General features: G+C 50.5%; 1 protein-coding gene across 7 annotated transcripts in view; it reads left to right on the top strand.

Annotated features, from left to right (window-relative positions):
* Window positions 1-19,821, top strand: part of Eps15l1 (epidermal growth factor receptor pathway substrate 15 like 1) — an 85,522-nt gene that overhangs the window by 63,564 nt on the left and 2,137 nt on the right. For 2 of the 7 annotated variants that reach the window (XM_005359136.2, XM_026785373.1), the window contains exons 22-23: window positions 4,625-4,757; window positions 16,389-16,594. The exons of 1 other annotated variant lie outside the window; for it this stretch is intronic. In XM_005359136.2, the coding sequence (XP_005359193.1) occupies window positions 4,625-4,757; window positions 16,389-16,594 (339 nt within the window). Of the gene's footprint in view, window positions 1-4,624; window positions 4,758-16,388; window positions 16,595-19,821 lie in introns of those variants that run through there. 4 more of the 7 variants (XR_003378074.1, XM_026785374.1, XR_003378073.1 and 1 more) reach the window with 3 other exon arrangements.

The raw sequence follows: 19,821 nt of genomic DNA, 5'->3' as shown, positions 1-19,821 counted from the left end.
TCAAAAGAAACTGAGAGGCACACACCTTTTCTGTTATCCTGTGTCTTGTCTGGAGGATAGAGAAGCTTGCATATAAGGGCAGCCTTGGGTTTATAGTGAGACCCTATCTCAAAAAAACAAGCACTAGCCTGTAGATGGCCCTAGTCTACCTCCTTCCGCTCCCCAGAGGCAGGAGGAGTGAGGGTCTGTAGACACAGGCTCCAGAAAGAGATAGGATCCTGCTCGTGTGCCTCACCATACTCTTAGCCTGTGGAGACCCATCTTGGGAGTCCTTCCCCAATGGATGCCTGAACCTTGTATTCGCTTTCCTCTGCACCTGCAGTTCTGACACAGTATGACTTTTAAACAAGGCACAACTGGCAAATGAACAGTTACAGTATGCTGCAATGTTATTTGAGATTCAGGAGCTGTTTTTCTGGAACTCCTTCTCCATACTCTCAGTGTGAGGGACTGTGACAAGGTGGGGACCGCTCTATTCATTGTGGCATCTCTGCTGATGTATCCAGTGTGTGGCAGACATTTTCCCTAACTCTTCCTTTCCAGGACACTCTTGACAATGAGGCTGATTGTCTCTGTCATGTCACAGATGGGAAATCAAGGCAGAGAGCTGGGCTGGGATTTCAGCCCAGGTTGGGAAACCCAACTCACCTCACACCATAGACACATGCCATAGATGCTGCAGTACCTGGCTTTTCCCGGGGTACTAGGAAGCTCAGGTACTTGACCTATTGGCTGTGTCTCCAGCCCTAGAACACTGTTTTCTTTTGGAGGAACTGCCTTCTCCCTGTGTCCACTCTTGGCTATTTCTCCCCTGAAGCCATGTGTGTCTCCTTCAGCCTGAGAATGGGGAGTTCTCAGAGTCTGCCCTTCAGACAGTGCCATGGAGTTAGTCCAAGTCTGGGTAGTAGACAAGCTGTACTAGCCCTGGCTCAGCACTGACATGCGGTACAGTCTGGGCAAGCCTTCCTGTGCCTCAGTTTACCTGTGTGTGATGGCAGTAGAGTTCTCTTGCAAGCCCTTAGGAAGAGGGTGAGAGTAGCAGGACAGCCATCTCCTTCCTGCCTGGGAGCCAGAGGCACTGAGGGGCCTGAGGGAGGAGCTGTAGCATCTGCAGGCCCTGCCATGCCCCTGCTGCAAAGAACTTGTGACTAGAGCCGAGCGTCTTCCCTGTGACTGGATGAGTCACACTCTCCCCACCTCTCCAGCAGTGTGATGGGTACATTGTCTGAGTGCTGCCTTGGGTTCTGGGTGCTTTGGTGACTCTGTCCTCGGCCTGCCCTGTGGGGAGGAAATAGAAAGCACCAACCCTCCTCTCACTCTCTGGGCTCCTTTGAGGAGTCTCGCGTCATTTTTATTCTCACGTCTGCCCAGTGTGCCCAGTGCTGTAGACACACTGTGGTGGCAGTCATGCCATCACACCTGGCTTGGTCCTTCTGGTTTTTGTCAATAGTGAATTTATTTGACCTGGACTTTACTATTTTATATGTTGGGTAAAATGTGTTCTTTACTTTATTTAACATTTTGTTCTTTTTGAGAAAGAGTCTGTCTTAGTTAGAGTTCCTTTTTTTTGGGGGGGGGGGTGTTGCGAGACAGGGTTTCCCTGCGTAATAGTCCTAGCTGTCCTGGAACTAGCTCTTGTAGACCAGGCTGGCCTCGAACTCACAGGTATTCATTCACCTGCCTCTGCCTCCCAAGCGCTGAGATTAAAGATGTGAACCACCATGGCCCAGCTTAGTTAGAGTTCCTATTGCTGTGATGAAACATCGTGACCAAAACAGCTTAAACAGGAAAGGGTTTATTTCACTTACACTTCCACATCAGAGGAAGTCAGGACAGAAATTCAAATGGACAGGAACTTGAGGCTGGAGCTGATGCAGAGGCTGTGAAGGGAAGCTGCTTACTGGCTTGCTCCCCATGCCCATCAGACCAGAGATGGAACCACCCTCAATGGCTGAACCCTACCCCATCAACCACTAATTAAGAAAATGCCCTACATGTTTGCCTGCAGCCTAAATTTATGGGGACTGTTTTTTAATCTTTTTTTTTTTTTTAATTCCAAGACAAGGTCTCTCCTTATAGCTCTGGCTGTCCTGGAACTCACTCTGTAGACCAGGCTGGCCTCTAACTCAAGAGATCTGCCAGCCTCTGCCTCTCAAGTGTTGGGATTAAAGGCATGTGCCACCACCACTCAGCTGGAGGCATTTTCTTAATTATAACTCCCTCTTCTCAGATGATGTTAGCTTATGTCAAGTTGACTTTGAATTGTCCATGACAGAGTCTCACCCTGTAGCACCCTGACTGGCCTCAAACTCAGACAGAGATCTGTTTGTCCTGGGGTTAAAGGTCTGTAGCACTGTATCCAGTCTGATATTTCACTTAAGAAAGAATTAGTTTATGTGTACAGTATTTTGTTTGCATATATGTCTTATGCAACAAAGCTCTGTTAGACTCCTGGAGCTGCAGTTACAGATGGTTGTGAGTTGCCATGTGGACCTCACAAGAGCAGCCAGTGCTCTTCATCACCCATTGTCCCTGCATTTCACTTTATTGTTTTCCACCATATTTTATTTGTGTAAGTGTGCCAAATGCCCCAAGGTGCACAAGTATTAGAGGAGTCTCTTGTTCCCACCATGCAGGTCCAGGGATCACAGCAATCCCTCTTAGCGTTTCCATTTCTCTTTCCTATTTGCATGCTCCCCACCAGGTGTGATAGTACCTGCCTGTCCTCCTAGCACCCAAGAGACTGAGGCAGGAGGATCAGGAAACCTACCTCTTGCCATACCACAGAGATCTTTCTCCCACATGGGAGGCTCCAGCTCTTTCCTGCAAGTATCTCAAATGATCTGGCCACTGTGATTTGTCCACTGTCTGTCAGAGGGTGTCTCCCCCATAGGTAAGAGGCACTGCATCCCTATGATGCTGACACACAGGCACCTGCCAGCCACAGACACTGACCCTGAACCGGGAAGGATGCCATGAGTGGTGGGAGCCCTTTACCAGCAGGGGGAGGCCCAGGCCCACCACTGAATCAGTGCCAAGACAGAGTGATTATTGACAGGCAGGGCTCGGACTAGAGTGGGGTCCTCTGCTAAACTTCCCCTGGGGTCTCTAGTACTTGGCCGAGTTCCCAGGGGGCCTCATAGAGCTTCACAGTCCATCATATCTCCTCATCATCACTTATGCCCTGGCAATGCTTAAGTGTGCTTGGGCAGCCTGTTTATGGCGGTTCTCCAGCTGTTCCTACCCTGGGCAGTCCTAGATGCTTGTGTTAGTGTCACACCCAAGATTCCACAGTCTTCCTCTATGCTGTCTATCCGGTGTTTTTTAGGCCTTCCTCTTCACCTTATCCCATGTGCCACCATACCTAGCTGTATTTATTTGTTTTGTGTTTTGAGGAGATGGGCTCAAATGAGGCCAAGACCTGGCACCTGTACGCCCTGAAGAGCGCTTAGAGTGCGCTTGGTACACCAGCCCCATGTGCGGTCTGACTTCTTTTTACCACCCCTCCCTCCTCCTCCTCCTTTCTCCACCCATCCATCTACCAGACTACCCCCATCAGTCCACTATGTGTCTATCTGCTGTCCATCTACTCGTTATCCCATCCATCTGTCCTGCTCGTCTCATGTTGCTGTCATAAAATATCCTGGTCCATCACTGTGGGGAAGTCAGAGTGTAGCTTGAAGCAGCCAGTCATACTCACAGTCCAGAGCAGGGGATAAATGCGTGAATGTTTGTATTTAGCTCTCTATCTCTGCTTATAGTCTATGGTGCCACCCACAGTGGGCAGGTCTTCCCACCTCAGTTCATGTAATCGTAATCAAATGGTCCCTTCTCCCATGCCTACAGGCTAACCTTATCTAGACTTGGAGCCCTCATTGTTGAGAATTTCTTCCCTGGTGATTGTGGATTATGCAGGTTGAGGATTTAAACTAACCATTCTACCACCCATTCACCTACACACCCATTTAACCACATCAGTCTATGTGTTTATCCATCCACCCTCACCCACGTCTCATCCACGACATGTCCCACCCATGCTCACCCACAGGTCCATCCACCCTTACCCACATGTCTGTCTGTCCATTCACCACTCCCTCATCCATCTGTTTATAACTGTTTTATTTCAAACGGGAATTGGGGCTTTAATTGAGACTAAAGCCTTGGGTAGGGAAAGAAGCTGAAGTAGAAGTAGCTGCCAGGTAGTGTGGTTGTGCCAGCAGATGAAGGGGGGCAGGCATTGGAGCAGACACTCCAGCCTGAATCACTCAGCGGGCTGCAGCATACAGGCTCTGGGGGCATAGAGAGGGTCTGTTCCAGAATCAGGCCAGCGGAGGCTGAGGCCATACGCATCTCTGAACATGAGTTGAAGTCCCAGGAACCCATGTGTAGTGTTGAGCTGAGAAAGATCCCATAATGGAGCAAGAGAGACCATTGGGGAATAGGGTTAACCTCTGCTGCTTGTATTGGTGGCTTCCCTTTCATTCAGAGGGCCTGGCTTTTGAGGGTGGAGGAAAGTGGAGTCTTGAGAGAACCCTGGTCTTGCCAGGGCTCTTGGTGCGGGAGTATTTGCCCAGTGCCTTCTTTTTAATGTCTGTTTTTGCCTCTTTCGTGTCCTCTCTTACAGCCCCCACCTTCTGGCCCCTTCTCCTCCTCCTTGGGAGGCACAGGATTCTCAGATGACCCCTTTAAAAGTAAACAGGACACTCCCGCTCTGCCTCCGAAGAAGCCCGCTCCTCCACGGCCCAAACCGCCCAGCGGTCAGTACGCTTCCTCCTCTCGCGGCACCCGCCCGTGGGGACAGGGCGGCGGGCACAGGGCCCCTCCATTGAGCAGTCCAGAGTAGAGTAGACCCCAGGGTAGGAGAGTTTCCCCTCTACCCCAATACCTCCCCATTGCCCTCGGCTTGAGCTGTGTGTGCTATGCTATTTCCCTGTCCCGAGGTCCAGGCTGTGATAGTATCCACATGAAGGTCCCCCTGAAGGCGCCTGCATCAGTGTACCTAAATCTGCACCATCCCTTAGTGTCCAACATCCTCCTGGCCTCATGCCGTTCCCACGGTGGCTGCAGCAGGGACCCTGAGTGTTGGGGTAAGGTGGTAGTTTTGGCCCACCTGGTCAGGAGAAGGCTGCCAGAGGAGCTTCCTGCCCTCTTCCCTATAACCTCACAATCCTGAACCCTGCTCTCCAGAGAGGGCCACTGTGCCCTCCCCTAGCACATCCTGAGTACTTGTGACTCCAATATGAAGGGTTGAGGACAGAGCTCAATGGCCTTGCATGCCTGAAGTCCTGGCTTTAATATCTAATACCGAAAAAGAGGAAACATTTCTTTCCAGTCCCTAATAAGAGCAGGTGGCCACAGGGCCACAACTGTCCCTACAGGCTCCTGTCCATCATCCACCCCACTCTGCTATCCAGGTTGTCCTTGGCAGCAGGACACCTTCACAGACCACCTACAGAAGATAGAGGGAGGGTTATCCTGAAGAGGCTGCCTTCCCCTCCTGTCACCAGTGCCTCTCAGGGACAGGTTGGCAGACTGTATGATGAGAGCATACTCTCTGTGAAAGGGTGGGAAAGGGGCACCTGTAAAGACCTGGCCTGGAAGTACAGGGGAGTCCTTCCACTGTGGGTAGCACCCTGCACTCCATCACCTCGGATGTAGCATGTAAAAACATGTGCATACCTGCACATACATGCCCCTCATTCAAAGGCAGTGTGTGTGCGTGCCCACATGCATATTCCATCACTCACGGCTCACATGCACTTTGAAAACAAAAGCTTGAATGTGTGTGTGCCTATGTATGTTTTGCGTATGTACTCATGGTGTCAAATGTTGGGGTGTCAAGTGAGCATTCATTCCTACAGCGTGCCCACTGCCTGTGTCAGATGTGCCACAGGCATTCACCTGCACACCTGCAAACACTACACTCACTCCTGCATCATGTGTGTCCACAGACATGCTCTCATGGACACAAACAGTGCTGACACTGTCCCACATGGCCTCCTCCCATGTCCTACTCTGAATTTAGAGAGCAGGCAGCTTGTGAAGTGCTAAGTGCTCAGTGGCCCCGTACCTCGCATTGCAGTGGAGTCTTCTCAAGAATCGGCCCAGGATCGGGACCTCATGGCCCTCAGCCACCTGTTTGAGGCTCTGAATCTGGTGCTTTTTCGATGATGTAGATCTGGGTTCTGTCACAGCCACTGTGCCTTGGGTGTGTGTGCATGTGTGTTCTTGCTCTCTGACTTTGGGAGGCCTGGTGCATCCCTTATCTTTTCTGATGCTAGTGAGACCCTGCGATAGACAGGGCAGGCAACACAATGTCTACTTACCACAGAGGAAGGGGAACAAGAGGGCATGGGGGCCACCCAGAGTCACAGGGGAAGATGGCATCTGCACCTGGACTTGGTCCCTACCTCCCCTCCATCACTTGTCTCTTGTGACTTGCCATTTGCTCTTACATCAGCAATCAGGAGAACCCAGCCAGGAGGGTCCCAGCATCCTGAGAACTGGGGCTCTCTCGTGCACTGTAATCCTGAGCAGCTGCAGAGTACCTGTGGGGGCCTAAGCGTTTTTCATTTCACTCTACCCAGAAGCAGCAGCTGGACAGAAAGGCGCGGCCATGTACACACTGCTGGGTGGTAGGTACAGATGTGTGTGGAGTGCATGTAAGCCCAGCATCCTATGCTGTGGTTGTGTTAATCTCATGCTAGTCTAACCATGCAGGTACCGCCATGGTACCAGTGCACAGCTCAGGACCCTCCCCCGCCTTAGCTGACTTGTTAATTAGCCCTGTTTGATGAGAAAGCATTTGGCATCAAATGCCTGGTTCGTGCATGGATTTGGAGCCCAATCTTGAGCTTCTTCCTGTGTCCCATCCATACCACACATGCCACAGCTACTCTCAGGTGGATGGGGCAACAGTTCACACTGACATGGCTGGACTTGCTCAGGAGCCAGGGCACTTTCTGTCTTCTGACCACTTAAGAAGGGACATAGCCAAGCTGAAGTGGGGCCTTTATTTTATTTTATGTCTGAGACAGGATCTCTGTCATAACCTGGAACTCGACAATTCTCCTGCCTCAGACTTCATGCCTCATCATGCCCTGTTTTTGGCCTTTCTGCCCATCCTTTTTCCATTGAGGAAAACCACGTGACCAGTGTACAGCAAAAACAGCCCTCAGCTCCATCGTTCAGATCCTTGCGATGTCACATGTGGAATTCTGCAGTGGGAGAGCTGGTCCCAGCATGGCTAGGAGGGGATGGAGGAGGTAGGGCACCCTGCTCCCAAGGACCCCTATGGGTGGTGTACCTGGCAGAGAACGTGGGACAACGGCAGTGCTTCTCCAGACTGTTTTAGCTGATTCAAGCAGGAATTGTGAGTGACAGTGGCTTTCCTCATTGTGACTGCCCTGCATGTGAGATGTGCTGCCATCTTACTGCCTGGGCTTTTCTAGCCCAGGGACAGAGACTCTCTGAAAAACCCTGCTGAGTCCGTGTGCCTGGAGTGGCCACTTAGCTTTGGTCCACCTTTCCAGCAAAAATCTAAGGAGTTGTTCAGTCAGGCTGCTTTGGGGACATGAGGGCCTCAGGCAGATGTCCGTGGGCTGTCTTGGATACATGCCCAAAGCTCACCTGCCTCAGTTTTCCACAGCCTGGGCCCAGGCTTGTAAAAGCACATGGCATGATGAATGGTGTACAGGTCTGCCTTGCATTCCGTGTGCACCCAGCCGTCCCAGGTGCAGGGTCCCCTGAGGGTTGTGCTCAGGATGTATAGTTTGGGTCTGGGCTGCATATAGTTACATGTTGCATTCTCCCAGCTCCATGTCTCTTGGGGTCTTCTGTTTGTCCTAGCTCATTTCAGTTCACCTAGGGATCAGCTGCGTCTGTTGTGGTGCCCCCCACCCCAATGCCAAGGATACAGTACTCTCCTTGAAGCTACAGAGTATGTAGGCTGCTGGGGTGTGCAGAAAAGTTGAGTGTTTTGAAAGCGCTGCATTTTCATGCCTGGAGATCTTTTCTAGAAAGGTCTGTCAAGGTATTAAATAACCTGCAGGTGTCTGTCTGAGCCTGAGGCAACTGACTACTTTCAGACGCATGCAAAACAGCTTGAAAACTGCCAGTGAGCGCACACCTCCCCCAGGTAAACAGTGGTGTATTTTCTGCAACGGACGAAGACGGAGATCAGTCAGAACTCACCGCTAAAGTTTCTAGGTAAAAGTTGTTGATTTGCAAAGAGAGAAACAGATTTTTTTTTTTTAAGTGCAGGAAACGGCTGTGTGGGCGTCAGTGATTGGGCTGCCTGAGATAGCGGAATCCTGACGGGCCCCACCCTGCCACTTCCTGCCAGTGCTGCCCTGCGGCTCCTAGCAGAGCCTGCCCACTGCCCCAGCGGCACCCACTCACCAGCCAGTCACCTTTAACCTCTCCCCAAGTTAATGATCATCTTTATTACTACTCATGACCTCTTCTCTACAAGGCCAGGCACACGATAGGGATAAGGTCATAGTAGCTTTTTGCTCCTTCCCACAATGTCACCATCAGTACATTTACGTTAGCAAATATCTCTCACTCAGGCAACATGAGAATGGTCTGGACTTGTATTGAATTTGATGCCCTTTCCAAAGCAGAAGCAAAAAGTCACTTCTACCGGGACAACACATCCTCTCCCACCGGTGTGAGATCTGTGCAGAGTGGCATGCGTTCCTCACAGGGTCACTGTGGCCTGCAGAGTACAGGCACAGAGAATGTTCTAGGACCATAAGCATTCCACTCCAGTGTTGCTTTCAACCCTCCTGTGAAGTCCCAGGTCAACGACAGAACCTTCGTGTCTGGGCCCTGACACTGGCCATACTGTGCGCGAGCCTCTCGTTACTGTGTATTGTCAAATGGCATCGCCATCTGAGCCTGTGGTTAGCACCTCTGCCCTGAATATAACTACTTTAATTCCGTTCCCACGATGGTGGCAAAGAGATAATGCAGCGGGTATACTAGAGAGTTTAGAATGGGACACACTTAATTCCATTTCAGGAAGACGCTGGCATTTGCTAGCCAGCCAGCAGGGGCAGAAGGCACCCAAGCTGCCTGAGACTCCTAAACTGGTGGAGCACCATCACCCCCATCTTGTCCTCACTCACTGTACCCACTGCCTGTGCAGATGCTGGCTGAGGAGGCACCCATAGCTGAAAGGGCTGCTTCCCAGGTTATGGGTTAATCCATGCTTCTCCAGCTGGTTGCAGTAACCCTGCAATTCCTGTTCTGCAGAGTTAGCAGAACAGTTTGAAATAGAAATATTTGCCTACCTTGTCACACCCACCCCACTGTACCCAGCAAGATGATTCCAATGGATGTCCTGTAACTCCATTACCTGGTATGCAGTAGTGGGTAAACGCTACTCCAGGGGTGATTCACATTCAGACAGTGGAGGTCCTGGGGAGCCTGCGGGACATAAGCCCAGAGAAATTGGGTCTTCCTTCCCACCTGCATCTGTGGTGATGAGTGGGCATGAGCAACTAACTTCCAGGTCCTCACTGAGCTGAGGGTCTACAGTTGACTCACCTAAAGGACTCAGGCTATTGGCTCCAGGTACAACCTCCCCGGCCCTCTGGCAGGGTCAGTGTGGTCGCTCACAGCTTGTCAGAAATTTCACCATAAAGAGAACCAAGTAGAGGGGCTGGAGAGATGGTTCAGTGGTTAAAAGCACTAGCTGCTTTTCTAGAAGTCCTCAGTTCAATTCCCAGCAACCACATGGTGACTCACAACTGTTTATAATGGGATCCTATGCCCTCTTTGTCATGCAGGTATACAAGTAGAGCACTCATGTACATAAAATATATTAGGAAAAAAAAAAGAGGGGAGCTGGAGAGATGGCTCAGTGATTAAGAACACTGCTCTTCCAGAGGACCTGGATTCAATTCCCAGCACCTACATGGCAGCTCACAACTGTCTGTAACTTCAGTTTCAGAGGATTTGAAACCCTTACACCAATGTCTATAAAATTAAATAAATTTTTTTAAAAAAAAAAAAAAGGAAAGAAAAGAAAAGAGAACCAAGTAGGGTTCCTCCCCCTCAACCCTCCTCTGGCTCCATGGGCCTGTGACCCTTTCCAGCATAGGTCATTCATTCCCACTGCAGACGTCAAGGTCTGTGCTGAGTCCCCCCTTCACAGAGGTAGCATTCTGGCTGTGTTGGCCCTTGTAAGGAAGAACAAAGGTCCCTGGCAGCCCCATGGCTGTGCATAGCAAGCACTTAAGACTCCCCACCGCCACTTCTCTGCAGAGAACATCTCCCTGAACGCCCACTGGAACAGAAGGATCGTGTCAAAAGTGACTTCTCAGAAGACTGATGTGTGCCAGAAATGGTGGCTTGTGCCTGTGATCCCAGCACATGGGGCACAAGGTCCCACTGGGGCTGCAGAGTGAAACACCAAAACAAATGACAGAACACAGGGCAGGTGGTTTGTAGCAATTTGTGTCAGCCCTGCCCCCCAGCCTGTTTTCTTCTGTAGGCTAATGTTACCCCGTTCACCAGTTCCTCGTTAGAGATCAGAGCGGCCCTTGTGAAAACTCGGAATTGTCTTTCTTGCTTCAGACCTCTTTGTCTTTTGTGGACCCTTTTCATGGTGGGGCAGCGCCGTGTCTGCCAGCCCCGCAGACTCCCATGACCCCTGCCCGTATCATAGCAGACAAAATAGCCCAAGCACAGGTGGGGATAACAAATATTTGTTCAGCTTTTCTCCTCAGCTCAGACCCAAACCTCATCCTGTCCCTTCTGATGCGCCAAGCAAGACTTCTCAAAAATTGGTAAATATTTTGGGTGGGAAGTTTTGGCACCATGATATGATCCGGTACATCAGATTTTTATCTCCTGGACTATGCTGCTATACTGTGCTCTGATCTGCCAATGTGCAGAACTGCCTGCAAGCCCTCAGTGGCCTGGGCACCAAGGCTGCCAGAACTGTCAGCGGGAGAACGGAGGTGTGAGCAGAAAGAACTCCTTTCTTATGACAGTTGAAAGTTTGAGTCAGGCAATCTGATTTCTCTCTCCTCTCTGTCCCTACGTATTCTCTGCTTTGCTGGTAAGCTGTGAGCAAAAAGAGATGAGATTTCTAGTGACTTCTTGGTGTCCCTCACCTAGTTCCCGACAGAAGGACTCCCAGAAAAGCCTGGCAGTGAGAACGACCAATGCTGTCCAGGGCAAAAAAGGACAGTAACGGTGTGTGGGTGCCCATGTCGGTGCATGGCAGTGTGGGAACGACCTGGGTTGCAGAGGGTAATGGCTGGGGTGGGGCAGCTGCCCTGACCACAAACCTTTAGTCTTTGTTTTCTAGTTGTCTTTTTTGGGGGGTGTTTTTCCTGTATTTATCTCTCATCTGCAGAACTGCGTTTTCTAAGTACAGCAATGAATTGTGTCAACAGAACTCAGAGTTTGACAGGGGCAAGCACATGCTCTCTCTTGGGTGCAAATTTTTTTTCCCCCTTTTACAGCACGATGTTTCACTCTATAGCCCAGACTGGTTTGCCTGGAACTAATGATCCCCCTGCCTCCGCCTTCTGAATACACCAGAGCCCGGTCCTGATATTTGATATTCTTCTTAATCAAATTTCTAGGGCCCCTGCACCCCAGACCTCTTGACTGTTCTTCTGTATCAGTCACCCCTCTTGGAACTGATTATTGAGATCCAGTGTGTTATTCGAGCCTGGCTCTGGGAAGGAATGGCTCAGGGGATCCCTGAGAAGCAAGCCCAGAAATGCAAAGGCACTAACCTGATCTTTAGTCTCTGGCTGTGCTGACTTTCTGTGCTGGGATACAAACAGCCTCGAAAACCTGAAAAATAGAAAAATTAAAGAAATTCTTCCAGGGTGGGGCCGGCCACTGAGTAATTTTTTTTTAGCAGAGTGTGCTGTGGTAAACCATGGAGTTCGTGTTGTTTTTGCCGAAGTCAGTGCTGTGTGTGGTTTCGGTACACCGCTCGGGTGGCTGTTGAAACTGCTGTGGTTTCCACATACGACCTACTGTGCTTCTTCAGTCCCCTCAGCTAGTGCAGCGGCCGGAGAGCATGGCCAGGGGTACCATGCCCGCTGTGGCATCAGTTATCATGCACCATTCCATTAAATTTTCATGTAACGTTTTTATTTTCATTTGTTATTTTGGGGCGTAGCGGGGAAAGAGGAGTCGTCTCATTCCCCCTGCCAAGCCTCCCAGTTCAAGGTGTGTGCCACCATGCCTGGCCAGACAATTCTTTTATTGTTGTTTATTTCTTCCCTTTGTTTTGGTTTTCTACATTTATTTGCTTGTGTGTGCACTTTGGTCAGTGACACACAGGTGAGGCTCAGGGCAACTGTCAGGACAGTTCTTCCATTGTGTGAGTTTGTGGATTGAACCTAGATGTCAAGCTTGCCAGTTTTGTCTTTGAGACATGGCCTCGGTCTTTTCTAGTTTTTTTCTGACCCCTTTTCCGCAGCCATTTCTCCATACTCGTGTCCCAAGAGCCAAAAGCACTGTGACTTTGCTTCCTACTGCTGGGGTAGACAGAGTGACTTTGTCACACCCGGGATCAGCTTCACCTCGAAAAATGGGGAAAGCAATGAAGGAGTTAGCAGAAGTGGTTACATAAAAGCAGGAACTAGACCCAGCCTTGAAACAATACAGCCACCAAAAATAGCTCAGTGCCAAGTAGGAAGCCACGGCCAGGGTCTTCCTTCATTGCTCAAGCTGTGGGCACAATCCAGGGCCACACCAACCTGCAAGTGGCAGGGACCTGCAGCGCCTGCACACCAGCACCCAAAACACAGGCACCTAAGAGAAAACCGTCTCCCTCCTGAAAACAAGAGGCAGCAGTTGCTCCTGGCAGGTTTCATGAGCACAGTCGCGATTTCTAAATAACGGTTTCGGCTGCAGCGAGTCTTGGTGTGAAAGGCTCTTTTCATCTCTGATCGCCTCTCTGCTCTCAGAAGCCTCAGCCTCAGTTGACTGCAGCCGGCTAGGCTCCTGACTGCCCTCCCACCAAAAGTTTTTCGTGTCTTGTTTAATCCCCAAGCCAAGGGAGAAAAAGCTCTTCATTAAATAGACGAAGAGTGGTCCAGAAGTGGCTAGTCACCTCCTTTCCCTGCCTAGCCTCAGCACATCCTGCAAGAAATGTCCTGCTCTTAAATTCTTATTGTTCATTGTTTTTGAGACAGAGTCTCATGTAGTCCAAGCTAGCCTCAGACTCTGGTAGCTAATGTTGAACTTGAACTCCTGGTCCTCCTGCCTCAGCCGCTGTACTGGAATCAAAGGTGTGGCTAGCCACGCCTAGTTTTTAGTGGGTAGGGAATGAAACCCAGTGCTTCACTCGGGGCTGAACAAGCGCCCCACCCTTGTTTTTACTTGAGATGGGGCTGGCTAAGTAATACAGTCTAGCTTCAAGCTCAATCCTTCCTCAGCCTCCCAAGTATGGGATGACAATCTACATAACACGGTCAAGGCCAGCCTGGGTTACATGAGACCATTTCTCAAAAAACAATAATTTTAACAATAGTGACCTGCTCTTCATAGCTGGGGGTCAGGACTTCTAGCCATGAACTTGATGGAGGGGTATGGAGACAGGCTGAGAGTAGGCAGCAAGGCTGTGTGGAATCCCCGGGGGCAAGCTGGTTCAGTCCCTAGCCTACGACCTTGCTCGGTCAGTACTAGGCCTGCACAAGCATGAGTTAGTGTGTATTTATGAATGGTGGGGCATAAGATAGCATCTAATTTGAGAGTGCCCAGGTTTGGGATCACTGCAGAACCCTGGGGGGAGAGTCAGTGTGGTTCTGGGGCTTTTCTAGTACTCCAGTACCTAGGGAACTCAGATTTTGTGCTACAACGAGCCACATTTCTTCAAAGGCCCACAGCCCACCCGCCCTCCCTCCTTTCCTTCCTCCTTCCCTCCTTCCCTCCCTGCCTCCCTCCCAGCTCCTGATTAGGCACTGAGGATGGGGAGCAAGGTCCAGACTCGGGTGCAGGTTCTAGCCTTCGAGAAGTGAATGAGAAAGCACATAGTGACTTGACCACCAGGCGTGGCAGGGAGGCATCTGAGCCAACAAGTGGGCACTGGAACAGCCTCCACAATATGACCTTGCATGTGGATGGGCTGTGTAGATGAGGCCAAGTGCATGAGGGGCTGATGGGGAGGGCTCTGTGGCAGGACCCCTGGCAAGAGGGGGTTTGTCTAGGGTGGAAGTTACAGAGACAGTGACCAGAGAGGGTCCCCAAATGAGGACAGGGACCTCTCCTATGTCACACTCCCTTTGCCTGGGTGAGGCTCCCAGACCACAGGATGAAGAAAGAGGCCCAGGACAACGGTTGGACCCTGGGTCAGTACCAAAAGTGTGTTGGAGCCTTGCAAGCCTCCCCAGCCTCTGCTGGCTGCCTTTTTGTTCTCGCCTGTTGGGTAGGCTTGCTGGTGATTGGCCTGCAGGGATATTTGGGAGTGGGAGAGAGATAGGCTTTAATAAGCCACAGGGGTCAGAACCTCTGTGGAATGAGGTATGTACCTATCCTTCTGATGGGGGCTCTTTTATCTTTCTTTTTTTTCTTTTTCGAGACAGTTTCTCTGTGTTACTTTGGAGCCAGTCCTGAAACTAGCTCGTGTAGACTAGGCTGGTCTCGAACTCAAAGAGATCCGCCTGTCTCTGCCTCCTGTGTGCTGGGATTAAAGGCGTGTGCCAGCACCACCCAGCTATCCTTTTTTAAGTGGGGGGGCAGCATCCCGAAGGAACAGTACAGTGATGCTCACTGGACTCCTCCCATAGCCTGGCACTTGCTGCGCCCTCCTGTCACCAGGTTCCACTCCAGATGTGTCTTGTGAGTGTGTGAAATATAGCAGTATAGCAACTGCAGGAACCCTTGCCTACCCTGTCAAGTTGTTACCTCCTAGTGGTGGGTGGCACCAGGTCACTATTATGTGAAACTTTTCATGGTGCTACACCTCTAGCCTAAGCTGAGAGACAACCTGGTTCCAACTATTGCACTTTACAGCTGTCTGGACCCAGGCTGCCATTGATGCTTTCTTCTGAAAGCTGCAGCCAGGGTTCCATCAGGTGCAAGAGTCAGCTCCCGAGTATCATCCTGACAACACCCCAGTCTCTCCTTCCTGCACCACACATGAGGAGAGAACTTTTCCTTCACGAACCCCAGAGCAGAGAGTGGAAGGTGTGAATTGAGTTTGGAGCCCTAGATAGCTGGAGTGGGTGGCTCAGTGGTCTGGGGGGAACAGAATACAATGCTAGGACTTTTTACTTGCATTTATTCACTTGCTGGGGGTGGGGGGGTGAATGCTGTGGCACATGTGTAAGTCAAAGTACCTTACAAAGCTGCCTGTCCCTCCCATGTTGGTGCCTGGCGTGGCTCAGGTTGTCAGGGTTGGTGGTAAGTGCCTTACCTGCTCAGAAATCTTGCCAGCCAAACTGCTGTCAGGCTGTGCACTGGTCTACTTTCTTTCTGAATGATGATTTTGAAACCATGAGAGCCGGTGTGGGTAGTTCATTAACACCAGGGAGCTGTGATGACCTGGCCCTTGGGACTGATGTCTCAGCCATGTCGGATGTCCGGACCCTGTGCTTGGGCAGAGGTGCAGCATCAAGATGCAGGAGTACCTGCCTGCCTTGGAAAGTGTGTGGTTGGTATTTGTCACTTGTAATCTTGCCCTGTGCTCTGCTCTGCCTGTGACCTTGTCACCAGGGAATCCTCCCTGCCCCCTCTTGCTGTCCTTAGATGTTTTTATTGTGTCTCTCTGCTCAGCTGTGATGGGAAAGGTGTGATGGGCTGGGCTAAAGTGAGTCACGTGCAAACAGCCTGCCTGTCTCATCCTAGGTATTCTCTGAATGAAATATAACTATAGGGAAGTGAGGGCCAGTGACACCTCAGAACCAGGACCTCGGTACTGGGACCCAAACTTGAGTTCTAATGTGTTTTTAACTACTAAAGACAGGTCCAATTTTAGCTGCTGGTGGGTCTGTGTGTTTATGTGACCTGAAGTGATCTTGGGCCAGGTGTGGTGGCACAGACATGCCATCCCAATCTCTTGGTAAGGTGAGGCAGGAAGATGAGTTCAAAGCCCAGCCTGGGCTGCATGGGAAGACCCTGTCTCAAAAATAACTTTAAAGCAATTAAATCATTCTTCTGGCACCGCTCACAACCCTGTTGTTCCTCTGTTTGGGGTTATTATCAACTAACTCCATGCTGTAACAAGTACAGAGTGGGCATAGGGTCATGGATTCCAGACCCCCCAAAAAAAATCAGAGTCCCCAGGGCCACTGCTCTCCCCAGAGAGGCAGCCAAGGGCCCCACTCCGCCCTCCACCCTGTCGTAGTGAGTAACTTGTGTTTCTTTCTTTTTTTGTTTTTGTTTTGTTTTTTCCCTAAACTTTCCAGGTCAGAGTACACCTGTAAGCCAGCTTGGTTCTTCAGCCTTCCCCGAGTCCCCCGATCCATTCCAGCCACTCGGGGCTGACAGCGGCGACCCGTTCCAAAATAAAAAGGGGTTTGGGGACCCATTTAGTGGCAAAGATCCATTTGCCCCCTCCTCTTCATCTAAACCTCCTAAGGCCTCTTCCTCCGGCTTTGCCGACTTCACCTCTGTAAGTTGAGTCCTCCCTTGGCTGCCTTCCTGCCTGGCTTGCTGCTTCTTGGGGGTGGGGGTCCCTCTGCAGCTACAGACACTGCTCCTGCTGCTGGCACCTCCCACCATCCATCTACTACTTTTGTTATTTATTCTGCGCTGGCCTCTAAGAAAAATAGGTTGTCTATAAAGATAAGAGCTACAGTTTAATGGACTGCAGGAGGATGAAATTTCTCCTGGGAGAGTGGCACGGAATGTGCCTGATCTTTGTGTTCATTGGGTTTCTGTTTGAGACATGGTCCCTATGTAGCAGAGGCTGGCCTGGAACTCAAGAGTCCACTTGCGTCTTCCTTCCAAGTGTCGAGACTAAGGTGTGCGCCACCATGCTGGTCCAGTGAGTTTTGGAGATTGAGCATGCAGGCACTTCCCAAGACTGACTGTGAACATTTCCTCAGGCCCTCAGAGTCTTCAGAAAGGACTCTGAGCCAGGTCTGCCTAAGCGCATTGTGCATGTAGGAGAAAAGAGTCCAGGTAGACATCCGAGAATGAGAGATCTAGCTACTTTCTGTTCTGTTTTGTTCTTTCCCCAAGTTCTGTTTGATGTATTAGCCACGATGAGAAAGAATCCACCCTAGATGATCACCCTGGAACCTCTTCTCTCCTTCACGGTTCAGAGAGGCCACTTTCCCAGGCCAGGGTCTTCCTGGAATCAGCCTGGGCTCTCACCCATTCTCAGCACCTCTGCTGCCTCAGGGCAGCCTGTGCTCTGAGTGTACTCTCTTCCCATAGTCCATATCATTTTCCCAGAAGCGTTCCTTTGTAAAGGTTTGTGAGTTCCTCGCTGGGTTGTCTTGGGAGGCATTGGGATCACTGCTCTGTTTACTCATTTTTTACTGTTCTTTGAGATAAGCCCAGACTGTAGTTTGTAGCCTAGAATTAGTAGTCGTGAACTACTGATCCTCATGATCTGGAGGGCTGAAGCGTGGCTTGGTGGTGAGAGACTGGCAGAGCCGCATTCCCACTACAAACAAACAACCCAAAGCACTTGTATCAGGGCATAGTAAATACCCAGGTGCTCCCCAGCTGTTAGTGACATGCATGGGATGTGGCTGTATTGTGGCTTTATTTGAATTACATAAACAGAGCTGGGCCCAATGGCACTTACCTCTTATCCCAGTCCTGGGAAGCCGAGGCAGGAGGATCTCGGGGTTGAGGCTAGCCTGAGGTACATGGGGAGATGATGTCTAAAAATAGTAATAATAATAATAATAATAATACATTGACCCTGGCCCTCTTGTGGCCCTTGGGGAGCTGTGACTTTTCCGATCTGCAGCCCACACTGTTGGTAGCGCACACAGTGTGCCTTTAGAAAGAGACAGAAGCTCTTTGAGTTTTTTGGATAGTACCAGGTGTATTTTCTTGTGGGAACTATTAACCAACAAGGCCAGGACTGGTGCTGTGCCCAGTCCACACCGGCTCTCTTATACCAGTACTGGGCAGGTAAAAGCAGGAGAATCAGGAGTTCTAGGTCAGCCTGGGCTACAAAAATAAAATAGTCCGTTTAAAAAAACAAACAAACAGGGCACAGCTGTTGCCACGTGACTCCAGTGCTCGGTTTAGGCAGGGAAGAGTGGTGGTGGTGCTGAACCACAGTGTAGAGAAATGACTGTGGCCTTTCTGAAAAGCCAGTTCACTTCCTGTGCCCACACCGGCAGAGCGCTCCGTTCCTCTGCAGTTTCTCGTAAACACCAGGTTCCGAGCTGTGCCTGGGCTAACGACTCTGTTGTCCCAGAGTGCTTACTGGCTTCAGGTTTATTTTTCAAGTTTATCATTTTGTTGTTTTGGTCTCGTCTAGGCTAGCCTCAAACTCTTAGCTTCTGGGTGCTGGGATGTTGGGTCCTGTACCCATACCTAGATTAACTTTTCATTTAAACACCCTCATCTCCAGATGGGAAACCAAATTCCGCCTGCCCTGGCCTGGCCTGGCCTGGCCGTGTTCCCATCAGCACAGTGCGGTCCCCACCTGCGGCAGGGTTCCAGTGGGATCGCCCTCCCTGAACCTGCTTTCCAGGCTCGCTGGGGCTTCAGTGCTGTGCAGGCTGTGCAGGCTCAGAAAAGGCTATAGTCACCTGTGGAAAACAGCTGGCTGGGGTAGACTTCTGGAAGCTGATGTCACTCATGCAGGCTGGCCATGCTATCCTTGGCACCTGCTGTGGCACCCCAGAGCTTTCTAATGGTGAACCATTTCCCTCGGTAACTTTGGAAGCTGCTTTTTTTTTTTTTTTTTTTTTTTTTTGTCTTTTGTGGCAGGGTTTCTCTACAGAGAAACAGCAGGACTCTTTTCTTTTCTTTTTTTTTTTTTTTTTTTTTTTTTTAAGACAGGACTTTTCTGTGTAACCCTGATTGTCTTGGAATTCACTCTGTAGACCAGGCTGACCTCGAACTCACAGAGATCCACCTGCATCTGCCTCACAGATGCTGGGATTAAAGGCATGCACCACCACCGCCTAGCTTTAATGGAAGCTTCTTTTCTTGGGCTCTGGCTGTAGCTCAGTGGGCAGCACTCATGAAGCCCAGGGCTCCATCTCCAGCATCCAGTAGTTGAGGAGTTAAAGATCATCCTCAGCTGGTTCAAGTCCAGTCTGGGCTATAAGAGACCCTATCTCAAAAAAGGACTTGGTAGTTGGTACCTTTGATCCCAGCACTTAGGGAGACAGATAGATCTCTGAGTTGAGGGAAACCTTGGCTGTATAGAGAGAACTTTTCTTGAAAACAACAAAAAGGTTTCTTTACATCCTGGCAAGCAGGGCACGGTGGTGCCTATCAGAAGCCCAGGGAATTCAAGGCCAGTGTGGGTTGCCCAAGTCCCTGCCCTAGAAAACAGCCACAAACAGCCATTCTGCCTCGGGCCTCACGTGTGTTCCTTAGAAGCAGCCAGGGATGCGAATTTAGCAGAACAGCTGACAGCCTGCACAGCTTCCCTAAGAGCCAGGCAGACATCAGATTGACTTCTCTGGGCCTCGCAAAGGTGTCCATGAACACACTGAGAAGTGGAGGCAGAGCCTGTCTGTACGCTCCATGCAGACAGATTTCAAGGGGCTTCAGTGTTGAAATAAGAGCGGAGGAGCTGCCTCCCCGTGCATCCCCAGCCGCCCACACGGCTAGCTTTATACCCGAAATAATTACACGGAAACTGTATTCTTTTAATCACTGCCTGACCCATTAGTTCCAGCCTCTTATTGGCTA

This window comes from Microtus ochrogaster, linkage group LG1, assembly GCF_000317375.1.
Source record: "Microtus ochrogaster isolate Prairie Vole_2 linkage group LG1, MicOch1.0, whole genome shotgun sequence".
Lineage (NCBI taxonomy): Eukaryota > Metazoa > Chordata > Mammalia > Rodentia > Cricetidae > Microtus > Microtus ochrogaster.
The sequence above is the reverse complement of the archived record's forward strand: the minus strand, read 5'-3'. Positions and strand labels throughout refer to the sequence as shown.